Here is a 20,267-nt window from a genome sequence, read left to right on the forward strand (position 1 = left end):
AATGTGATAACTTGCAATGTGATCATTTATAATGTGATACTTTGTACTGTGATACTTTGTAACAATTGTAAGTCACCCTGGATAAGTACTATGAAAAAGTAAATAAATATGAATTCAATATACACACAATAAAAAATGTAGTGAGTCAGGCAGACAGACTTCACAGTCTTTGAAACTGTGAAATAAGTAGTGATTAATTCTGATGGAAACTGAACTTGACAGGATACAAACAAGCACATCAGATGGATCTCTCACTAGCCTTTCCTGGCCTTGTTACAGTAAATGAGCATATTTCTTATATGTCTAATTGGTTGTCTTAGGTTAAAAATCCTTATGAGTTTGGTGTAACAGTCAAATCTGTAATAAGACAGGGTAATGAACCATTTCTATATATAATCTTAACAGTCACAGCAGCAGCTATAGCTGTCAGCCTGTTGTACCTTTTCCATCTCTCATCTGCATTGACACATTAATGAAGCTCAAACTCTATGTTGATTCAGACCTGGCAATGAGAAAGTATGCTGTGATACATGATATTAACTATTGCTTATGACAGTTTGCCTTACTGTTAAATTCAATATTGTAAAAACTGCAGTTAATACAACTGTTGAGTATTATCAAGGTCTTCTACTGACAGACAGTTTCATGAATCCATTATGTTAATTTATTTACCCAACCACCCAGTTTTTGGCCTGAAAAAAAGCTTTTTTTTTTAAAATAAATCAACAGATGTAATTGTTCAGATTTACACATATCTAAAGGCAAGCTAGGTCCCATATGCTATGCAACATTATTAAGTTGATGCAACTATCAAAACAATTATATACGTCTAAAATGGACATCAATTATCCTGCAGGAGTCCAATTTAATTGTATTGTTGCAAGAGCAATTGATGTTTACAAGATTCTTACTAACATTAAGAACCTAGACCCTATTGTTTGCGAAGTACGCTATGATTAGAGTAAGCCTTTCAATTCACATATGCCCAGTTATCTTGGTAAGACAACCATTTCAGACTTGGTAAATTAAAAGGACATGTACTTTATGTATATCAAACATTCTGAGTTAATGGAACAAAGAGTATTACAATGAAACTTCTGTCATGTTATGGGAATCTCTGTCTTCAATGGGGTATGAAAGAGAATTAACTTTTTTTTTCTTTTACTAATACTCTCATATACTTCAGAAAGGACTAGCCATGACAGATTGTCAGCCATTTAGATGAAGTAAAAGTGGCTGAAAAGGCATTCAGTCACTCACAAAGTGCCTTTACTTCGCTATTAGGATCAACAGATGGCTGTTTTAGCAGGATCACTCAACCTTAAAATCTGGGAACAGTGCACAGAGGTCTAAATTCCCACAGCAACTAGTTAAGCTAACATTTCAGGTGCATGTGAAATTAAACAGAGCAGAGAATCCAAATGTCAAGTATAAAATTGATGCTGTATAATGATTATGATTCTTGGGGGTTATATGACTATTAATTTTCATGTACAGAATAATATTATACTAAATATGCAGTACAGTCAGTTCAAGTGCTAGCTTTAAAATGTATTCAATATTGAGTTTTAATTAATTAATTAGTATTACTACTAATTGAACATTTTGTATTACTACTTATGCCACTGAGTGTTTTATGCTTATGGCACGACCTCAAATTTAGCTCAATTCAGGCATGAAGAGGAGTGTGGACTGTTCTCATCAACAATCCAGCCCAATTATTTAAGGTCAGTGCAGAATGACATTACAATTAAAATTATATCCTCAGGCAATTAAAAATACACACTCACCTCCTCCGGACTCATCAAATGTGTAGGTCCTCCTGAGTAATTACATTCAAGCAAGTAAACAGCTCCGGCTGCTACTCTTTAAATCTTATTCCAGGAAAAACCCTTTAGCTCCCCTATGCTCTAATCATTTGGGATTAAATTCCCCAGTCAATCATTTCTATATGAATACTAATGGAGATTGGCGTAATGTGCAATAAGTAAAAAAGAAATATTCAGTGTCGCTTTATCAAGCCATCTCCAATAACAGGTTAAAAATAGTCAAGCAATGTGTTGTCCAATATGGCCTTTCTTTCAAAGGCTTCCTGTTTCTGTTGCTGTGAGATCATTAAAAAAGTAGCTGTGGCCTGCAATTTAAAATTTACAAAATACTAGATCTTGGTTTGCTCATGAAAAGTTGACTTGATGTGGCATTTCAGACCAGACTGTACTATATGTATGTGTGTATATATATATTGTAACATGGCAGGTGTAACATGGCAGGGAAGGGGTTAAGTTTCCCTGCCCAGAAATATGTGAGAATGCACATTTGGGTGTAATGGGTTTATTGTTTAATTATTAGTTATCCCCTGCACCTGGTGTTAATTGTAAATTAGAGCCAGGTGCAGGGTATTTAAAGAAGGCAGCCAGTCTGTTCAAGGCTGCTGGTGTGTGAGGAGCCCGATTGTAGGTGTGCGCAATTGTAGTAGAAAAAAAAAAAAAAGGTAGTGTGAGAAAGCCTTTTTGTGTGTTCTGTTTATTTCAAGGTGTGTTACAGGTAAACAGCTTAGCTGTCCTGAGTGAGTTAGGTTCCTGTGTGGAATAGTTAGTGCTCAAGAAAGAGCCAGGTGTTTGTTTTGTTTATTTTTGTTTGGGTTTATTAAAAGTGTGCATAAGCGCAAGAAAAATCAACTTCTGGGTCCTGATTTAAAGGGGCAACGAACCGTGAGAGTTGTGCAATCGTTTCACATATGGTGGCAGTGGTGGGATCCATATGTGAAACGATTGCGAACTTTCACGGTTCGTTGCACCTTTAAATCAGAATAGACAACTGAATAATTACCAACAAATCCTTAGCTTTCACTTTTTATTTAGTTATTTATTTATTTTTATGTAACCGGTTAAGAAGCATTGCATACCTTTTGGTTTCATTAATTTTCGGTAGCTGTGGCTGTTCTTGACTGTCTAGGAGTATCAGAAGGTTAACTGAAAGTTTTCATTGACTCTTTCAATTTTTCTGATTCATGTTACCACTAAGAACTTGTATGTTAAGGACTGTATTTACATTCTTAAGTGTTTCTCACCCATGTAAAAAACAAAAGCCTGGCTCATAATAATGATATCTGAAGAAAAAATAAATAAATAAACAGCAAATGTTGTATAAGCTAGTTCTGTGAGCAATTTTTTTAAAGGGCTCATCCAGTTGATATTACGGGAAGCATGCACTCATTAACACCAGCAACAGAGCACATGCAATCCCAGCACGCACTGACAAAGACAGAGTAAAGTAAGCTCCCAACAACAAGCAACTGTAGGACTGGCAGGAAGAATAGTTGCTCACCGGAGATATAAGCAATACTGCATGGGGTAGTGTGTGATAAATGAGAATTTAATGCCAAGCCTCGGTGGGATGCTTGGATAAATGGGGCATCTAACCCATAGATTAGAATGCTTCCAGAATTACTTTTAAATTCATGTGTTGCTGTTATTTATTTAGATTTTGTTTTTGATCCGAAGTTTCATACAACACTGCAAAGGCATGCTTTATTTTTGGGGATTCTTTTATTAATTTGCAGTGCCATCTGCTGGTTCTACTAGAAAATGCAAATGCAGCATCCTTTTTTTTCTTCTCAAAAAACGTTTAATTAAACAGAATGTGTAAAAAATCCTGTGAATGGGCAGGACAAAGTCCTCTCAAGATAGGCACATTCCTTTATAGCAGATCGAGTTAACTGCAGTCCTGACACTTATGTTCATTAAAAAGAAAACAACAGATCAACATTCTCACTTTTCAGCATGTAGGTTCCCACGCTGATGATAGAATCAAATATTTACCAACAACAAGTTAAAAACTATTCCAATCTGTCTGCAACCAGTTTACAGTACAGTATAGACCTGATAAGGCCAGAACATTACAAAAACAGATTTCTGGGGCTCTCAGCTCCCTACTGACCAATGGTTCAAAGAGAAAATGAAAGAAATATAAAGCATTTACCTTTACAAATCAATTGTTATGCTCCCTTTTCAGTTTTTCTTAGTTTAGTTCTAAAAATGGAATGACAACAACATGATATGGATACAAGATGGCAGTTTTCATAATGATAAGAAAGATAAATCTTATTACAAAGATAAGCTGGTGTATCTTATTTCATAATCCAGGGAATGTAACAGGCTCCCAGCTTCCTACTGATCAATGGTTAAATGAGAAAATGAAAGATCCACAATTTCATTCCATCCATCAAAACAAGGAATAGATGCTCATGGTATAAATGCCAAGGAAGACGCCGAAAACTGCTGTTCCTGCGACATGGTTCAGGTCACATATTTACTGTCTCCCTGCAAATATACAGGTGGGTCCTTCCAGGATTTGACTCATACTGACCTTTGGTTCTGGCCCACAAGGTGAGTGAACATGAGGTTACAGAGCTGATGCTACTGTACTTAAAAAAAACACATTATTGCACAGCAGGAAAGTATAATGACAATGGGAAAGCAACATCAGAAATTAATATGATATAATGAAGCTGGAATCTCTATCCACTTAATTAAGATGCCATAGGGCATTCATTGAAGTGCTGTTCTTCAGCTAATATGCAGGGACATAAATAGAAGAAACTTAATTAAACCGTGTTGACCTTTCATACCGCTAAATGTGTTTGGCAGTTCTTACAAATCCTGGTTCACTTTTTTATTTGAATCTTGGGCTTGTGACAGAGAGTGAGTGAATCCAAGTGATAAATCTCCTTCCCGATCTGTGAGGGCTATAACAGGAACAGTGTGCCCCGGACTGGATGGGTTGTCAATTCATTACAGGGAAAGTTGGAAGTTGGCCATTCAGAAAGGGAGTGGAGTCACAATACCAGAAGTCATTGCCTTAATGCGGTAGGCGATGTGGCAATCGGAAAAGTGATTGCTACCGAATGGGGGGTGACTGAGAGTATATCAGGGGATGTGGTGAAGCAATCTGTTCCTTTGTTATGGTTACGAGAGGACCTGTAAAGGAGAACTGTGATTTAACCGTAAGTGTTTTGTGTTGTTTTGTATGCCTCAATAACTGTGTCGTTTGTCATCTGTAGACTGCAAACAAATCCAGGAGCTGCAGCTAAAAAAGCTTAAAATATCCCTAGCCTAGGATGCAAACAACACTTATACAGGTTGTCACTCACATAAGTATATCACCATGACCTACATTTACAGTAGGTCAGAATGTTACAAGAAATAGAAATTCAAAACCCAGCAGAAGGAACATACAGGAACTGCTAATTTATCTTGAAATCATGTGAATCACTACAATTTAACACAGGTGGAGGCCACTTAACTTGGTGTGTGATTTTGAAGGCGATTGGTTGCACCTAAGCTAATTTATATTACAAGGGGGTGGACACTTATCCAACCAAGCTATTTCAGTTTTTATTTTTAATTAATTTTCTACAAATTTCTAGAATATGTTTTTCACTTGGAAGTTGTGGGGTAGGATGTGTAGATAAATGAACAAAAAAACAACTAACTGAATGCTTTTAATTCCAGGTAATATAAGGCAACAAAAGGTGAAAATTTTGAAATATATATATATATATATATATATACACACATACACACACACACACAAATAGTGCCCATTGTGGATGACAATTGGTGGTTAAATTATGCATCACAACGGGCTACTTGGTAATACGATACATAGATAATGGACTATTTTGTTTAAAGGCAAAACTTAAATGAGATAGAAAGAGCAGGTATTCATTAACTATAAATTGCATGTATGCATCATTTAAGAACCATTATCATTTACGTTATCTATTAATTACACACGTCTATCATGGTACAAAGTGTACACAATTCGCAATGAATTGTGACATATGCCAGTTTAATACATGCAAACCCCAGTGAACCACTTGCATTTGAAGCGATGATTCTACAGATGACAGATAGATGGCGCTAGTACACTTTCTTTCAAGGTTTAGTTTCACACAAATGAAGATTTTTTAAAAGCACACTCCTTTATCACACTACCTTCAGGATAGGCTTTTTATAGAAAGGTGTCCTGCTATTGCCTTTCTTCTACTAGTTCTGTTTCCACCTAGCACTTTTGACTGTGAAATAAAACAGACTGCAACACAATCTCCAGCCGAAAAAAGAAAACAAACACATGAATCTTGATGGTACCCTGAGGTAGAGAAGAATGACTATGTGGGTTAACAGGGGAATGTAAAAAAATTAGAATCATAATCAATATCTGACCATCATATGAACCTAGATATCTGGTACTTGGCATTGCGTTTAGTGCCGGTACATCCACCACAATAAGGTGAGAAGTCATGTTTTGAGAGGAGAATTGTCAGCCTGATAGCTGGTTGTGTAAGTTGAGCAGACACGCACTGTTTAATGTGATCATCAGGGAATGTCCTCTGTGTTAAATTTGATGGAAACAAAGCCAACGCTAGCCTTTAGCAACGTTTTTGTTAAAAAGAATGTGAAAGAGTATTGAGCCCTGGGGTACAGTATATGTACCAACTGTCACCTACAGAGTCACTCTGTAATTCCTTCTCAACCCACTGCTCTCAGAACTCAAGCATTGCCAATGTATCCTTCATGTGAACATAGTTATCATGTTGATTTCCTACAAAGATGTATACCTTCTAAAGAGATGGTTGTTTTTTGGGAGTTTGGCGTTTCATTATTTCCAATTTCAACGCTTTCTAGGTGTTGCTCACCCATATAAGTGGTATTACAGTTTATGAGCAGTTAACAACTAGCTTAACATTATATTACATTTAAAAAAACAAACAAACAAACAAAAAAAAAAAAACATTGTTCCTTTTTTGTTACTGGTTAATATACAGGCTTCAGTGAGTTACAGGAAAATAATTTCATTTAGGGTTTCTGTGATGTCATAAATTACGAGACCGAAGGTCGAGTAATTTATAAACTGTCACAAAAACTTGAGATGGAATTGTTTTCCCATAACTCACTGAAAAGGCCCTTATATTATTGTTTATAATACGTGGATACCCTTGTGATGCTAATATTAAAGACGAGGTTCAGCAGTACTGTTCAGTTTTTTTTAAACGTAGTGTTTCAGTGCTGTACAGACGTTCTGTGTCGTTATCCTTTTCTCCGAGTTACGAATGTACTAGCTGTACATCTTTAACATATTCTCATTTTGTTGATCATTAATGAACATTTCTGTACTCTGGGTGTTGAGTGATTGAAAACAATGCATTTTGTGTTTGAATTGAAAGTGATGGTCTCGAGGAGTAGAATGGGCCAAAGTTCAAGTATATTTTCCTCTAGAGGAATTATCACTTTCTGACGTCACTATTATGCCTTTTTTTCAAATGGCACAGGATAAATATAGCCTTCACCCATGTATTATACACACACACACTTTTTTTTTTAAATATATATTAGCACTCAACTGCTCCATCCAGCCTACAGTTTGCCAGACTGAGAAAAGTATATCTTTCCCAGTTAAGTCACAAAGCCTCTGTAGAAGTTGGCAATAAGTTTCACAAATTTCTCAATCTTTGTTCTGAAGAGGCCTAACACTGTACAGTAGTTATAATCTATTTGCACTGACTATGTATTTCATAACAGATTCCACACACTGTGCCTGCATTTCATCACTGCTATTGCTCACACACTTGTCATAAGCAGTAATATTTTTTTTTAACAAAATACGTTTAAAAAAAAGAAAAAAAAAGTACCCGCAATGCTTCGTATTTGGTGGTTTGTCCATCCGTACAGCAAGCTTTATTCTGAGCTGTGAGTCTTGGCTGTTTTTTGGAACTATCATTTTGTGCAGCTCTGGAGACTTTGGGCTGTTTGGCGTTGGATACAGAACAACCTGATAAAAGGAAAGAGAAATATCTATCAATGTTTAAAGCTGCAAGCAAGATAACCACTGGATGTCATAAACATGATATGGCAGATTGAGTGTGGCAGCTTGTCATTGTACGCTTGGCACAGCTGAGGCTAGGTTAATAAACCCACTAACTCCATCACATTCACTAGATGTGTTTATCACAGATTTGTTTATATTCTGACAAATGGGTGCTTTTCTATGATGAACAACACATTTTCCTCTGCTTTTTACTGAAAGCACAACAGTACTTGGTAATGGCGAATGTGAAGAAATGGCGGCAAAAATGATACGCAATTGGATAGACCCCAGGAACCTAAATCACACCAGACAGTGAGCATCCTTACTCAGTACAATGCTTAACAGAATGACAGATGGCACATTCATTAAAGGAAAGCTATAATTACCTATTAATAGAACACACTACATAGTACACCACGCAGCAATGAAAATTTAACAACTGTGAATCTGTGTGAACGTGATTATTCCTCCATTGCATCTGTCTGGTAATTAACATAAAGTTCAACAGCAAGTGACTTTTTTTTTCTTCTAAATTGGTGTGCAGTTCTACTGCTTACCTCACATGATCTAAAGTGAAGTCAAACCAAACATCACAGCCTAGAGGCAGACGTATTGGAAAGCTTCTGTATCTTAAAACATGTTTGCAGAGATTCTTATCAGTGCAATGTAAAAGTGATTTAAACCATGTTAGCCACTGGTTGTCATATTTAACAATAAATTAATTCTTCTTTAGTCCAGGCCAAAAATAAGATACAGCACTTATCTACAGTAATTATCTAGCCTTGTTGGATATAATAATTGCCTACATTAAGGTCACAGCATAGTTTTAGAAATTTAAAAATTCATGCAATAAAATAGCTAACGTGGTGTGTAGTGCTTATTGTAAATCACGTACTGTATGAGAACTTAACCATTAAGGGTTTGTCACAAATCCAGTACATCTTATCCTGTGTCTTTATTTTTGTCATTTAAAATAAAGTGGTATGTTGTGTGTTGGGTGTCTCTTACAAAATAAATCATTTATCACAGTTTAAGCAGACAGAATCACTTTAGCTTCGCATCACAGTCCACTGATCCAAACCGCACAAGAGGACATCTCTTATGACATTAAGAGACACCTCACACACAACATATCAACTTATATTGCACACCTTTAAATGCCTCATACCTCAATCTACAGGACATGAATAATGAATGGTGATCAAAAAGGAATATTAGGGGTGACCAAGACTATAAAATTCATATTAAATCAGATTCAAGGTTTAATTTAGTGATAAATGGTGGTATAAGTAAATCACTCTTGGTGTACACTATTAGGGCTAATATAAGGACCCACAGTATTTTACATATATTTCTACATACAGTGCATACAGTAACATGAATTTTGCATAATTAAGCCTAGGTGCTTGCACTAGTGTGCTGAAAAGGCTGAAAAGAGCCGCTGGGTCAAAGCCTGGTGGAACCACCTCCATGTCGTAGGAGTACTAAAAAATCTGTTAGTATCGAGATATCTTTGTTTGGTTGAAGGCTTCTGCTGCAGGATCAAAGACATATGATTACACAGAACTGTAGTGCCACTAGCCTACTATAATGACAGTTACCATGTAAAGCATATTCAGCTCCATTCTGTAAAGAAAGACAAATCTCTCAGTTTTATTGTGGTGACGGAAGTAGGTCTCTAAACAAGTATGTGCATTGCAGCACCACCAAGCTACGAAATTGTCTTTCAGAGAAACAGATTAAGGTTCTTATAAGTAAAGTGTGGGGGTGTTTTTTTATTTTTTAAATTTTTTTTTATATATAAAATGGTATCATCAGATAAAATGAAAAACAAAAGTTAATGGCTATATCATTCTGCTGTAAGAAGTAGATAAAGTGAATTTAATCATTTCCGCTATTGAGAAAGTAAAATGGGAAGTTAGTGAATTCCATATGAGCGCCTGTCCTCAACACAACAGCTCCCCTGCTGTCACTACAAGCATTTTATTACAATGTGAGCAACCCACAAAAACCTTCAGATTTAACTTGAACATTTTTTAACAAACCAAGTAAAAAAAGAATATAGTGTAACTAAAGGTCCACTTGGTTTCATTCAGAAAACCCCAGGTTATGTAAGTTATGGGTGCAGTTTCAGTAAACAATAAAACACAAAATGCCACAGCGAGCTGCTCGCCTTTATGCCTGCAAACTGACAAAATAAAGGTTAGATTTGGCTGCCAGCTGTAATGCACAACAAATGAACAGATCAAACAAACCATCCCCTTCCAGTGAGAACTATAGGTCCCAGAGTTCCTCAACTCCGAAGAAAAAAATTACCTTTCCCAATTCTTTGTCTTCCAGGGCCAGGACCCCAGTACTTTCAGTGAAGAGTTTAACTTTGACAACAGGGAGAGGATGAGTGGTTGTGAAATCCCCTTGGGTCCCCCACCTGCAAAACAAGAAGGTTCATTATGCTGCAGAATTGTGGCTGGAGGCTCAACAGGGCCCTCACAGGTTTGAGAGCAGATTCCTGATTCTCTTTGTTTGGTCATTTATTGTTCTGCTTGTAGTATTAAAAATGGGAAGCTTCGTCAGCTGACCATAAATAGCTTTAACTGTATCATCCTGTTTTTTGCAATAAATTTGATAAATGCCGTTGCCATTAATCCATGTCCTTGTTTTCACGTTAAAGGAAGAAACATTACCAGTAGTCCTGCAAAGTGCTAGACAGTGATGAAGAGACAGCTTTACCCAAACAATACCCGATTTCCCTCAAAAGTGTGATTAAATATACTGGCACAAATCTTAAATAATGTATCTTACTTGAATATTCTGAATCAAGGTCATATAAAACAAGAACTGTTCAACACAACAATATGAACTGCTGATGCATATTTCTCAATGTGTATTAAAAAAAGGATGAAATAAAACATACGTTTCATACCATGAGCCAGACTCTGATACCATAATACAATTTACATACAGCATCACCAAGACAATAGGTTTTCTATTCAGAATCTTTCTGCTGCTTCTGAACTTCCCTGTTTAGTTTAACAATCAATTTCTGTCATTCACAGAAGAAATCCCAACGTATGCAATCTTGTGTCAACTAGCTTAAACTGAACTCAGAACACTTGCATGAATATTGACATAACACTTAATTCAACATGATGCCATAAAAACAACTCAATATTTGATAAAAGGTTTTTAAACCCAAGTAAAATCAAATCACATTCAATATGCAGCAAACATGTTTAGGAGAATAATTCTTATACAGTGGAAATCTGCCACAAATGTTCAAGCTAGCTGTAATTACTGCAAAATAATTTTCCAATTATGGAAGAATTTTGCTACCACTTTTGAAACCTGGAGCCCTGCGGTATATTTCAAAGACACACAGTATATAAGGAGGTAAAACATTTCCTAAAACAGTGACTGAAGTCTTGTTAACAGTGAGTTCTTCAGTTGACTGGTTGGCTTGCATGTTCTATCGGTATACACTATTTTAGTTTTAAACAGGTTTAACATAAGGATACAACTGTGTCCCTCAGCTGAATAAACATACAGTCTCATTGCTTTCCACACTAGATGCTACACTTACCAAGTTTTGTTTAAAAAAAATAAAAAATCTAATTCACAAAGATTATAAAAGGACTAGTTACAGTTGCACATAATCCAGACTATACAGCTGCTGGTTGAAACAGACAACCAATACTGCGTCAGTCCTAATTACAGTGTACTCAATCACTAACATAAAAATCAACTGCATAGAGTGATCAAAACCACTGGGACAAAATAATTCCTATACTAACTATGGTAAAATAATCCTCTTGTCAGAATCAAGCAATCTGTTTATAAGAATAATTTCAGGGCAAATTGACTACATGTAAAACGTACTGTATAAAGTGCAATGACGTGTACAGCCAATAAAGCTGGACAAGTTTGTAATCAAACCGAGGTATGTTTTTATGTTCACTGTTACTGAAAAGTGTTATTGTGTGGTGGCGTGGGGATGGTGGTGGTGGTGGGGGGGGGGTTGCAGAGCTTTGCATCGCCGCTTAGTGAAAAACTGAGACTTGCATCACAACTGAAAATATTATGATTACAGACAATAAGTAAGCCACATATGCTTAAATGCAGTGGTAGTCGTGACAGTAAAATACCGTACTGTAATGTCATTTTAATTTAAAGTCCATTACACGTAACACCACACAGCAGTTAAACTAGGCACCCTCACGAGACGATCGCTTCTCAAGTATACTGTCGTAAAATAGGATTCTGCAGCATTGAGTAAACACAATAGCGACCATATAACAAGCTGCTTACCCACGAGGACTTGTTTTGATTGCTTTGATGTGTTGTCCTTAGTGAATCAGCACCACTGACATTTCTATACTGTATTTGAGCTTTTGATGCACTGGAGTGCTCTGTATAATGTACAACCAATACCGGGTCAGTCCTAATTATAATGTATGGGCAGGTTGAAAAAAACAACCAACACCGGGTCAGTCCTAATTATAATGTATGGACAGGTTGAAATAGACAATCAGTACTGGGTCAGTCCTGATTATAATGTACGGATAGGTTGAAATAGACAACCAATACCGGGTCAGTTCTAATTATAATATACAGACAGGTTGAAATATTGCTGCAATTAACGTTTCCATCTGTGTTAAAAAAATAAATAAATAAATAAATAAATAAAAGATTTGTATTTACTTGTGTGAAAAGAAAATGGTATTTCAGAATCTTCCTTTAGAGCACTGCTCTATATAGGGTGAAGTTACTAAATAATGATTTACTCTGTGTGTTGCCCTGGATGGCTCCTGAATGTAACAGCAGGACTAAATCTGCCCCGTTCCAACTCTTCAAAGCACTTCAGATATAATGAAAACACAGCTTGAAATGCCATAAAATACTAAACAAAATAGACCTGTCTTTTATCAACAAATAATGTAACCCTTTCACTGCTATGAGCGGCAGATTCAAATACATATTCTGACAAAAACAAATACGCTGAGAAAAATGAAAACTGAAATCATTTTAGGAGACATTTCCAGTTATATTTCTCTGTCTCATATATGGAATAACCAATTCTATTCATCCTGGTGCCCTTTAAAATCTTGTTATTTTATTGGCCTCATATCAACAGTTCTGCTACAAATGGGTTTCAAATCAGAAAACACCCATGAGCTGCAGACCTTTCTGATTTGCAAATTTGATTAAATTACCTGTTTCAACCACAGAGGTCAGGATTCATACAGTTCCAAGACAATTGACTTGTCATTCAACTAAAGAGCAAGCTCTGGAGTCGAGAGGTAAGGGTCTTATGCTGATGTCACTATTTTTTAACTCATCAGCCACTAGGAAGCGATTCATTACAACCCTCATGGCAATTGCAAACTCACAATCAGACATTATAAAGTCTATTTACGACCTATTATTTTAAGTTTAAAAAACAAACTATATTAAAACACACTCTTATAAACAATAAAATGTTCATTCTCTGGTACAGTTGGTAAACTAGCCATTGGCCAAACTAAGTGTGTACCATAAATCTAGTGTCATGTTTGCATGGGAATACATGTTTATAATTGTATAAAGTTAAATAAAAAAAAATAACTTACTGTTGTAAATACTGAACTAGAGCTATAAGGAACAGGAAAACGTAGATAATATACATTGATAATATACATTTGCATGGTCACCTCCATTATATTCCTATCATCAGAGAACCCCAAATCAGACCTAAAAATTACTGTACTTTATATTATGTAGCAGGTTAGTAAAATACCATTGAAACTGTTTCATAATTCAATCTGAAAATGACAAAAGCTCCAGGACTTAAGCTCTTATTATCTCCGAAGCTAAACAGCATTGAAAAAATAAAACATTTTGATTCACTGATTCATAGTTTCTAACGGTTGCCTTAGGATTGAATGAAATGTGTCACCTGAAAATCAAGCATTTGTTTCTTCTCGGAAATAGGAATATTCAGAATTCAATCTGAAAATATTAATACTGTACAATATTGATACACGTTAAAAGTAAATGTAGCTTATAAAATAATTCTATAAATCTATTTTGTCCTTCCATTGGCCGCATACAGATGGTCTCAAACATGCAGTTATGAAAGAAACACATATTACAGCAAACTTAGTTTAATTTCCATCATGGCTGTGCGACTGCAACTTTAAACCACCATCCGGGATACACAGACCTAATAACTGTTACTATTTGAAATACATCACAAGTGTAAGGCAAAATCATATTCTGTACTGCCTTTATCAGTCAATTTATTGTCTGCTTCAAAGTAAGAAAGAACATCCGTCACACTGTACACCATTAAGTGATTTTCAATGACAATCTGTCACATACTGCTAATTTGCTAGAGCTATCCCAGTCAAAAACGACTAAAACCAATGTGATCAACGTCTCCCAAATTACTATAGTCTTGTCTTGTGGAATCCTTGTAGATGCTGCTTGAAAAAGATCATTGTCATGCAGATGAGCAAGTGTATCTGGATTAAAGGGCTAAACCTACATACAGGATGAAATACATGCAGGCTTTGTTATTATAACCAAGTACCAAAGTCTTAATCTCTAGGCAAAATAATAAAAATAGGTAGGTAAACACATTTAGATCACTTGAGGAAGAATTCCTATGTGGATAATAAAATGTATCATCCTCGACTGGTTTCACACACCCTAAATATCACTAGTCTTGGACTGTCTTATCTAAGATAACAGTAGGTAGTCCAAGATCAGTGCTAATCAGGGCATGTGAAACCTGCTGATTGTCCTCCTCCAATATAGAGCTATTCCATTAATTTGTTAGGCCAAACTCTATGAATGTGTCATATAAAAATGACCATTCCAAATGGGGTTTATCCTTTTGTAGCTGACATAATTATACTGACGGTTAGCACATTTAATTAAGTCAGTATGATTTAATGCCTGCTTTATTAAAAAATGTATTAAAATTCATCTGTTAGAGAACATCCATGGGTTCAATGAGAAAACAAAAATGAGATTTGGAAGTTGAGTATGAATAGGATTTTTAAATAGGTATTATCTTCTATTCTTACCACTTTATTACAATATCCATGGTTACAGCAGATTCATTTGGCTGAGAAATAAAACAAAAGAAAAATGCTGCACTTTCTTTTTTTTTTCTTTCTGCCAGATCAACTGGATTCTACCAGCAATCAATGTTTCTTTCCTACTGAATTTCACATATGGATTCACAAATGTGTAAAATGTGTACACGGACCAATGAGTCCAGCTAAAGCATACTAATTAATGTCTACACTGCATAATAGTAAACTCCGTGGATTAATGAGGATGAAATGAAAAATAATACATCTCTTGGGGTTGCATTGCTCAACAGTATTAAAGAAGTTTTGACAAACTGCACTGAGCAAAATGGATAAGAATACAAATGACCTAGAGTACTGATACTGTTTTGTTTGCTTGGGATTTATGGGTGAAATACTGTACAAGTCTTTGCTTGCTATGTATTTGTCAGAATATCTCATTTCTGAGAAAACTGATACACTTTAAAATGAATAGCTTCCTGACACCTGCAGTGTTCTGGTAGGTGCTGTCAATGCACTAATCTTAAACACTGTAAGCTTGTTTTATGTTGATTCACTCTTCTCACTCAATATTTTAACACTCATCTTGATATATTGATTGTTGTTTCGGTGCTCCTCCGCATCCGAGGACAATAAGGATACACAGCTCTAGGAAAACCTCAGATGACAAATGGAAATAAAATAGCAAATCTTCCTGCTTTTTCAATGAGAAAAGCGCAAAGAATAAGCTTGCCTTTCCAGGAGTGTTTCAACTTGTCAGAGCAATAATAATAATACAAATATTAAAACCATAGTGATTTTATTCATATTAAAGCATTAAGACTGAGACACATTTGTGAGGTGTATGTTCAAGGAACATTTTTTTTTCAAATGGGCAGGATTTAACTTAGGTGATCACTGGTGGTGAATTCTGGCTATCCAAAGACTTGTAATCAAGGGATCATTTCCTATATACAGTCAGTATTCAAAATAAGGGAGTATTCAAAACTGTTTTGTCTACAAGACAGTGGAAGAGAAGTCTTTTTTTTTTCTTACTAGCATGCAAATGTTTCTAGACCATGCTTTTTCTGCAACACTGCTTATCGACATCACAATACGCCAACTCCAATCAGACCACCAGTACTGTTGCAGAAGGGAGCAGGACTGGAGGAGTCTCATAAAACAAATCCTTTTTTTTGCATAGAAATTCTTCTGTAATGTGTTTCTAGTAAAAGGTGTTCTGTAAGACTTTAGGTGTCACGCATAAATTATGATTCACTTACTTATTTCAACTATAGTTCATTATGCAATTATTTCCGGTATTATCAAGAGCCATCACAGTTTTAGAATGACATAAAATTAATATAAGTGAAGCATTTCAGGGTTGTCCTCATAAAACAGTAAGGTGAAACAATGAAAAAGGACCTATCATGATAATGGAATTCATGTTTGCTTTGCATCCAAGTTGTAGTTTAGACATTACTAAACCTTAAATGGATGGATAATAAGGATGCTTTTCAGCTGTGCAACTCATACGATAAGCAGGACTTATGCTTTAAACGAAGTTGCACACAAGTCATTACAACATTTGTGTAGTTTAACTCATTATGTTTCCTGTGTTCTCTTAGTACCATCTTTATCACTAAACCTGAAGTAGTCAGCTAAATTCAGCAGGTTTCTATGTTAGTTCTATCCCTTAGTTACCAATAAAATGGTTATGCTGCAAATTATCATACTATAATAACAGGATGAATAATTGCATGTGCGATAAAATGGAAAGGCATTTTGGTTCCACAGACCTTGATTAGCACACATGTAGACTACCTAATGTTACTGTAGCTTAAATAAAATTAGTATTAAATCAGGGTCTGTGAAACCATTAAATAATAAAATAATAATAATAATAATAATAATAATAATAATAATAATAATAATAATAACAATAATGCATTATATCAAAACTGAGAAATGGAGAATTAAATGTATTCTTACTGTGGTTTTGAGGCTTCTGCTTGGTCTGTCTGTAGCTTTTCTCCTCCTTCTACTTCCATTGTGCAATACACAATCCTGTTGGGAGCCACTGACCTCAGACCTTGCACCTCAACAATAACAATCTAAGACAGAAATAACAGACCACAATATTATGCATACACCACAGCACTTGAACGTGTTTAGCTGAGGACAAATATGTTGGTAAACATCCAAATCCAGTATTATAATTTTTGAAGAGGACAATATCCAAATAAAAGAAGCTGTGTCAATTACAAAAGATTATTTACGAATAAATCTACACGTGTAAAATTGGATTTCAATGAAAAGATTATGACAGTCTTATGCGAACTGATATAAAAACTAATTAACTGATATAAACAATATAGTACATAATTATGAAGCCAAATAAGGCAACCATTCCACCACTCTTGATCAGATCATCCAGATGTAATCACATTTAGGGAACATAGCTCAATTATATTTTAAATACAATATTCTACTGTTTTGGAGCAATTGTGGTATTATATTGGATGGATTTCAAATAACCTTTTTGGAACTTCATTTTTGGAAATTCATTTCCTTATTATAATCAAATGAGACACAAACCAATATATTGCATTGGAATGTCAGCAGTCAATCAGGTTGCAGGAAATTCACAAGCCATTTTATAAATACAATGCTCCCTCTTTATAACTCTGTAGTCGACAGCCATAGTTATGAGACCGTGCTACTTGTGTTCTGCCTTATAACGAGACTACTAGTGTTAGTGTGATGGAATTATGGGGTAAATGGGAGCCATGACTGTATCGCCTGATAGCCTGTTCTACAATATAATGGGCTGACTTATAAAGGGGCAGCACTGTATACATTTGAACTTTGAATATTTCTTGTGGATTTGTCCTGGTACAGTTATCTTTGTTACAATATTTCTGAAGCCATTGTTTACTCGGTGAACAAAGAAGTGTTGTATACATTTCTCACCTCGAGTGTAAATGACAGAACTACATCTGACTTGGAGAGCTGGGTGTCATTTTCATCTCCAATGTCAAGAAACAAGGAATTCTGGGAACGTTTCAGTTTCTGAAGCTTAAATTCAGAACCACCTTTTGAAACTGGCAGGCTCTCCAGGTTGGCCATAAGCAAATTCACTGAGGATTTCAACTCTTCAATATAGAGGCTTTCCATCTCTTTTGCAACAAACTTTGGATATTTCCTTTCCTTAAAACACAAATAAGAATAAACTAGTGTTAACATGAATAACCGAATGTAATTGTGTTAACACTTTTTCATTTAAAAAAAATTAAAAATTGCAATTTTTCAACAATACATATCCAGTTCAGAAAACACGTAAAATATTACTGTTACTAATATCAACTTTATTCTATACCTCTTTTTCTGATTTCAAAACTGTCGCCAGTGTCCTCAGCACATTCCTGAATTGCCAGTGAAAAGTATTACATTTGTATTTAATAATCAATATCAATTGATTCATTACAGGAGAACAGTACACCAGGGAATAATCGTTTCTTTATAGACATCCAGTACCATAAAACTTCAATTAAACGCCTCTGCCGTTTATTTACTATATTTGGCAGCAGACCCGATGCGTACTGGAGACAGGAGATTATTTGAGACCGGAGTTTATATTTATATTATATTGCTTTCTGTGGTCATTGAGAAGCTGCTAACACACAACCCTGTAACAACAACATAACTCAATTTAAACATCCCAGCAACTTTGTTAAAAAGATCATTGTGAATGAAGTAACAGTTTTGTTTTATACCAAAATAACATCATATTGTACACGTTTTATATGCAGTGGTTAACAAGGATACGATATGCAAAACATTGGAAAATTAACAAGCTGAATTTGTATTTAAAAACGGAATTAAATCTACCATTGTTGTTAATAATAAATAATAATAATAATAATAATAATAATAATAATAATAATAATAACAACAAGTACATCCACTAGGTGATTCACAGCCCTGTAGATATCAGAACACAGGCGTGTAGGCTATGCTTACAGCATAATAATAATAATAATAATAAATAATAATAATAATAATAATAATACAAACTTCTAAAATGTTTTTTTTTTTTTAAATGAACAATAAAAACAATAAGTATCATTATCAAAAATAATGTATTGTTTAATCTCAAACTTGTACACTGTTAATACAACAAAACACGTTAAAATACATCAAGAGGTTTATCTGACCTACTTTCAGCATATGCTTATAATTACCAAAACTTTCAATAACGTAATAACTGCAATAAACAAATATGCATTAAATATAGGCATTATTATTATTATTATTATTATTATTTATTATTATTATTATTATTATTATTATTATTAGTAGTATTAGTAGTAATAGTAGTCATAGTCCTATTTAGTGCCAGTAGTGGTACTAGACCAGGGCCCTGAACATGGCCCTGCAGTCAAAGAGACCCTCCTCGATGATCTTACGCTTCCTGTTCCTGTAGACGGCTAGTCTAGCAAGAGCCAGGAGCAGATTTACCAGGCGGTCTCTTGCAAAGTAGTAGTAGTATCAGTAGTAGTAGTAGTAGTATTTATTAATCCTGAGCTGTCAATTATAAGCAGTTCATTACGTTCAAGCGCCTCCTCATCTTCCTCAGCTTCAATGGCAATGACAGAGACCCACTGTTTAACAGAGACCAGGCGTTTATTTACAATATTTGCCAGCAGACCCGGTGTGTATTAAGAGACAGGCGTTTATTTGAAACCCACCGATTATTTGAAGCTTTACGGTATATCAAGTTACTGTGATTATCAGTAAGTAAGTCTTACTTTAGCCATTTGATCAGCTAGTTGCAAGCGTCCATCCAGTTCTCTTCGGATCTGTGCTGCCTGTTCATCTGCATTGTCCAGCTGATAAAAAAGACAAGAAATAGTGTTAAAAACAAGTTTAAAAACAAAGAGTGGTGTAACTCATGCCTCACACGGAGGTGTGTGATGGTGATAGAAATGACCATATATTGACCTTTCACCTATTTTTTTCCATTTTGGGGGCTGGGGCTAGACACATAAATTATAATTATAAAGCACATTTTAAGAAATCCCCCCCAGCCCCTCCAAAAAAGTTATTTTGACAGAACTAATTGGTGTAAGAGGCTGAGTACCGTCTGTTGGTCCTTGTGACAGTACAGCACCACCAATTGCCATGAATAATATAAGCGGCAAAACCGAAGCCCACTATAAATATGTTTTCATCTCCCCAACACTGAGTCTGTATAAATACGTAAATACTGTATTCATTTATTCACTTAACCATTTTTTCTGCTTGATAAAAGAGAATCTGTTTTAGTACACACTCTGAATG

General features: G+C 35.3%; 1 protein-coding gene across 1 annotated transcript in view; it reads right to left on the bottom strand.

The window, feature by feature from the left end:
• Positions 1-20,267, bottom strand: part of cadps2 (Ca++-dependent secretion activator 2) — a 141,000-nt gene that overhangs the window by 82,871 nt on the left and 37,862 nt on the right. The window contains exons 4-8 of the mRNA XM_041256302.1: positions 19,736-19,816; positions 17,898-18,134; positions 16,917-17,038; positions 10,186-10,297; positions 7,694-7,833 (exon numbers count right to left, since the gene is read on the bottom strand). Of these exons, the coding sequence (XP_041112236.1) occupies positions 7,694-7,833; positions 10,186-10,297; positions 16,917-17,038; positions 17,898-18,134; positions 19,736-19,816 (692 nt within the window). The remainder of the gene's footprint in view (positions 1-7,693; positions 7,834-10,185; positions 10,298-16,916; positions 17,039-17,897; positions 18,135-19,735; positions 19,817-20,267) is intronic.

The sequence above is a fragment of the Polyodon spathula genome, chromosome 8 (genome assembly GCF_017654505.1).
Source record: "Polyodon spathula isolate WHYD16114869_AA chromosome 8, ASM1765450v1, whole genome shotgun sequence".
Classification (NCBI taxonomy): Eukaryota; Metazoa; Chordata; class Actinopteri; order Acipenseriformes; family Polyodontidae; genus Polyodon; species Polyodon spathula.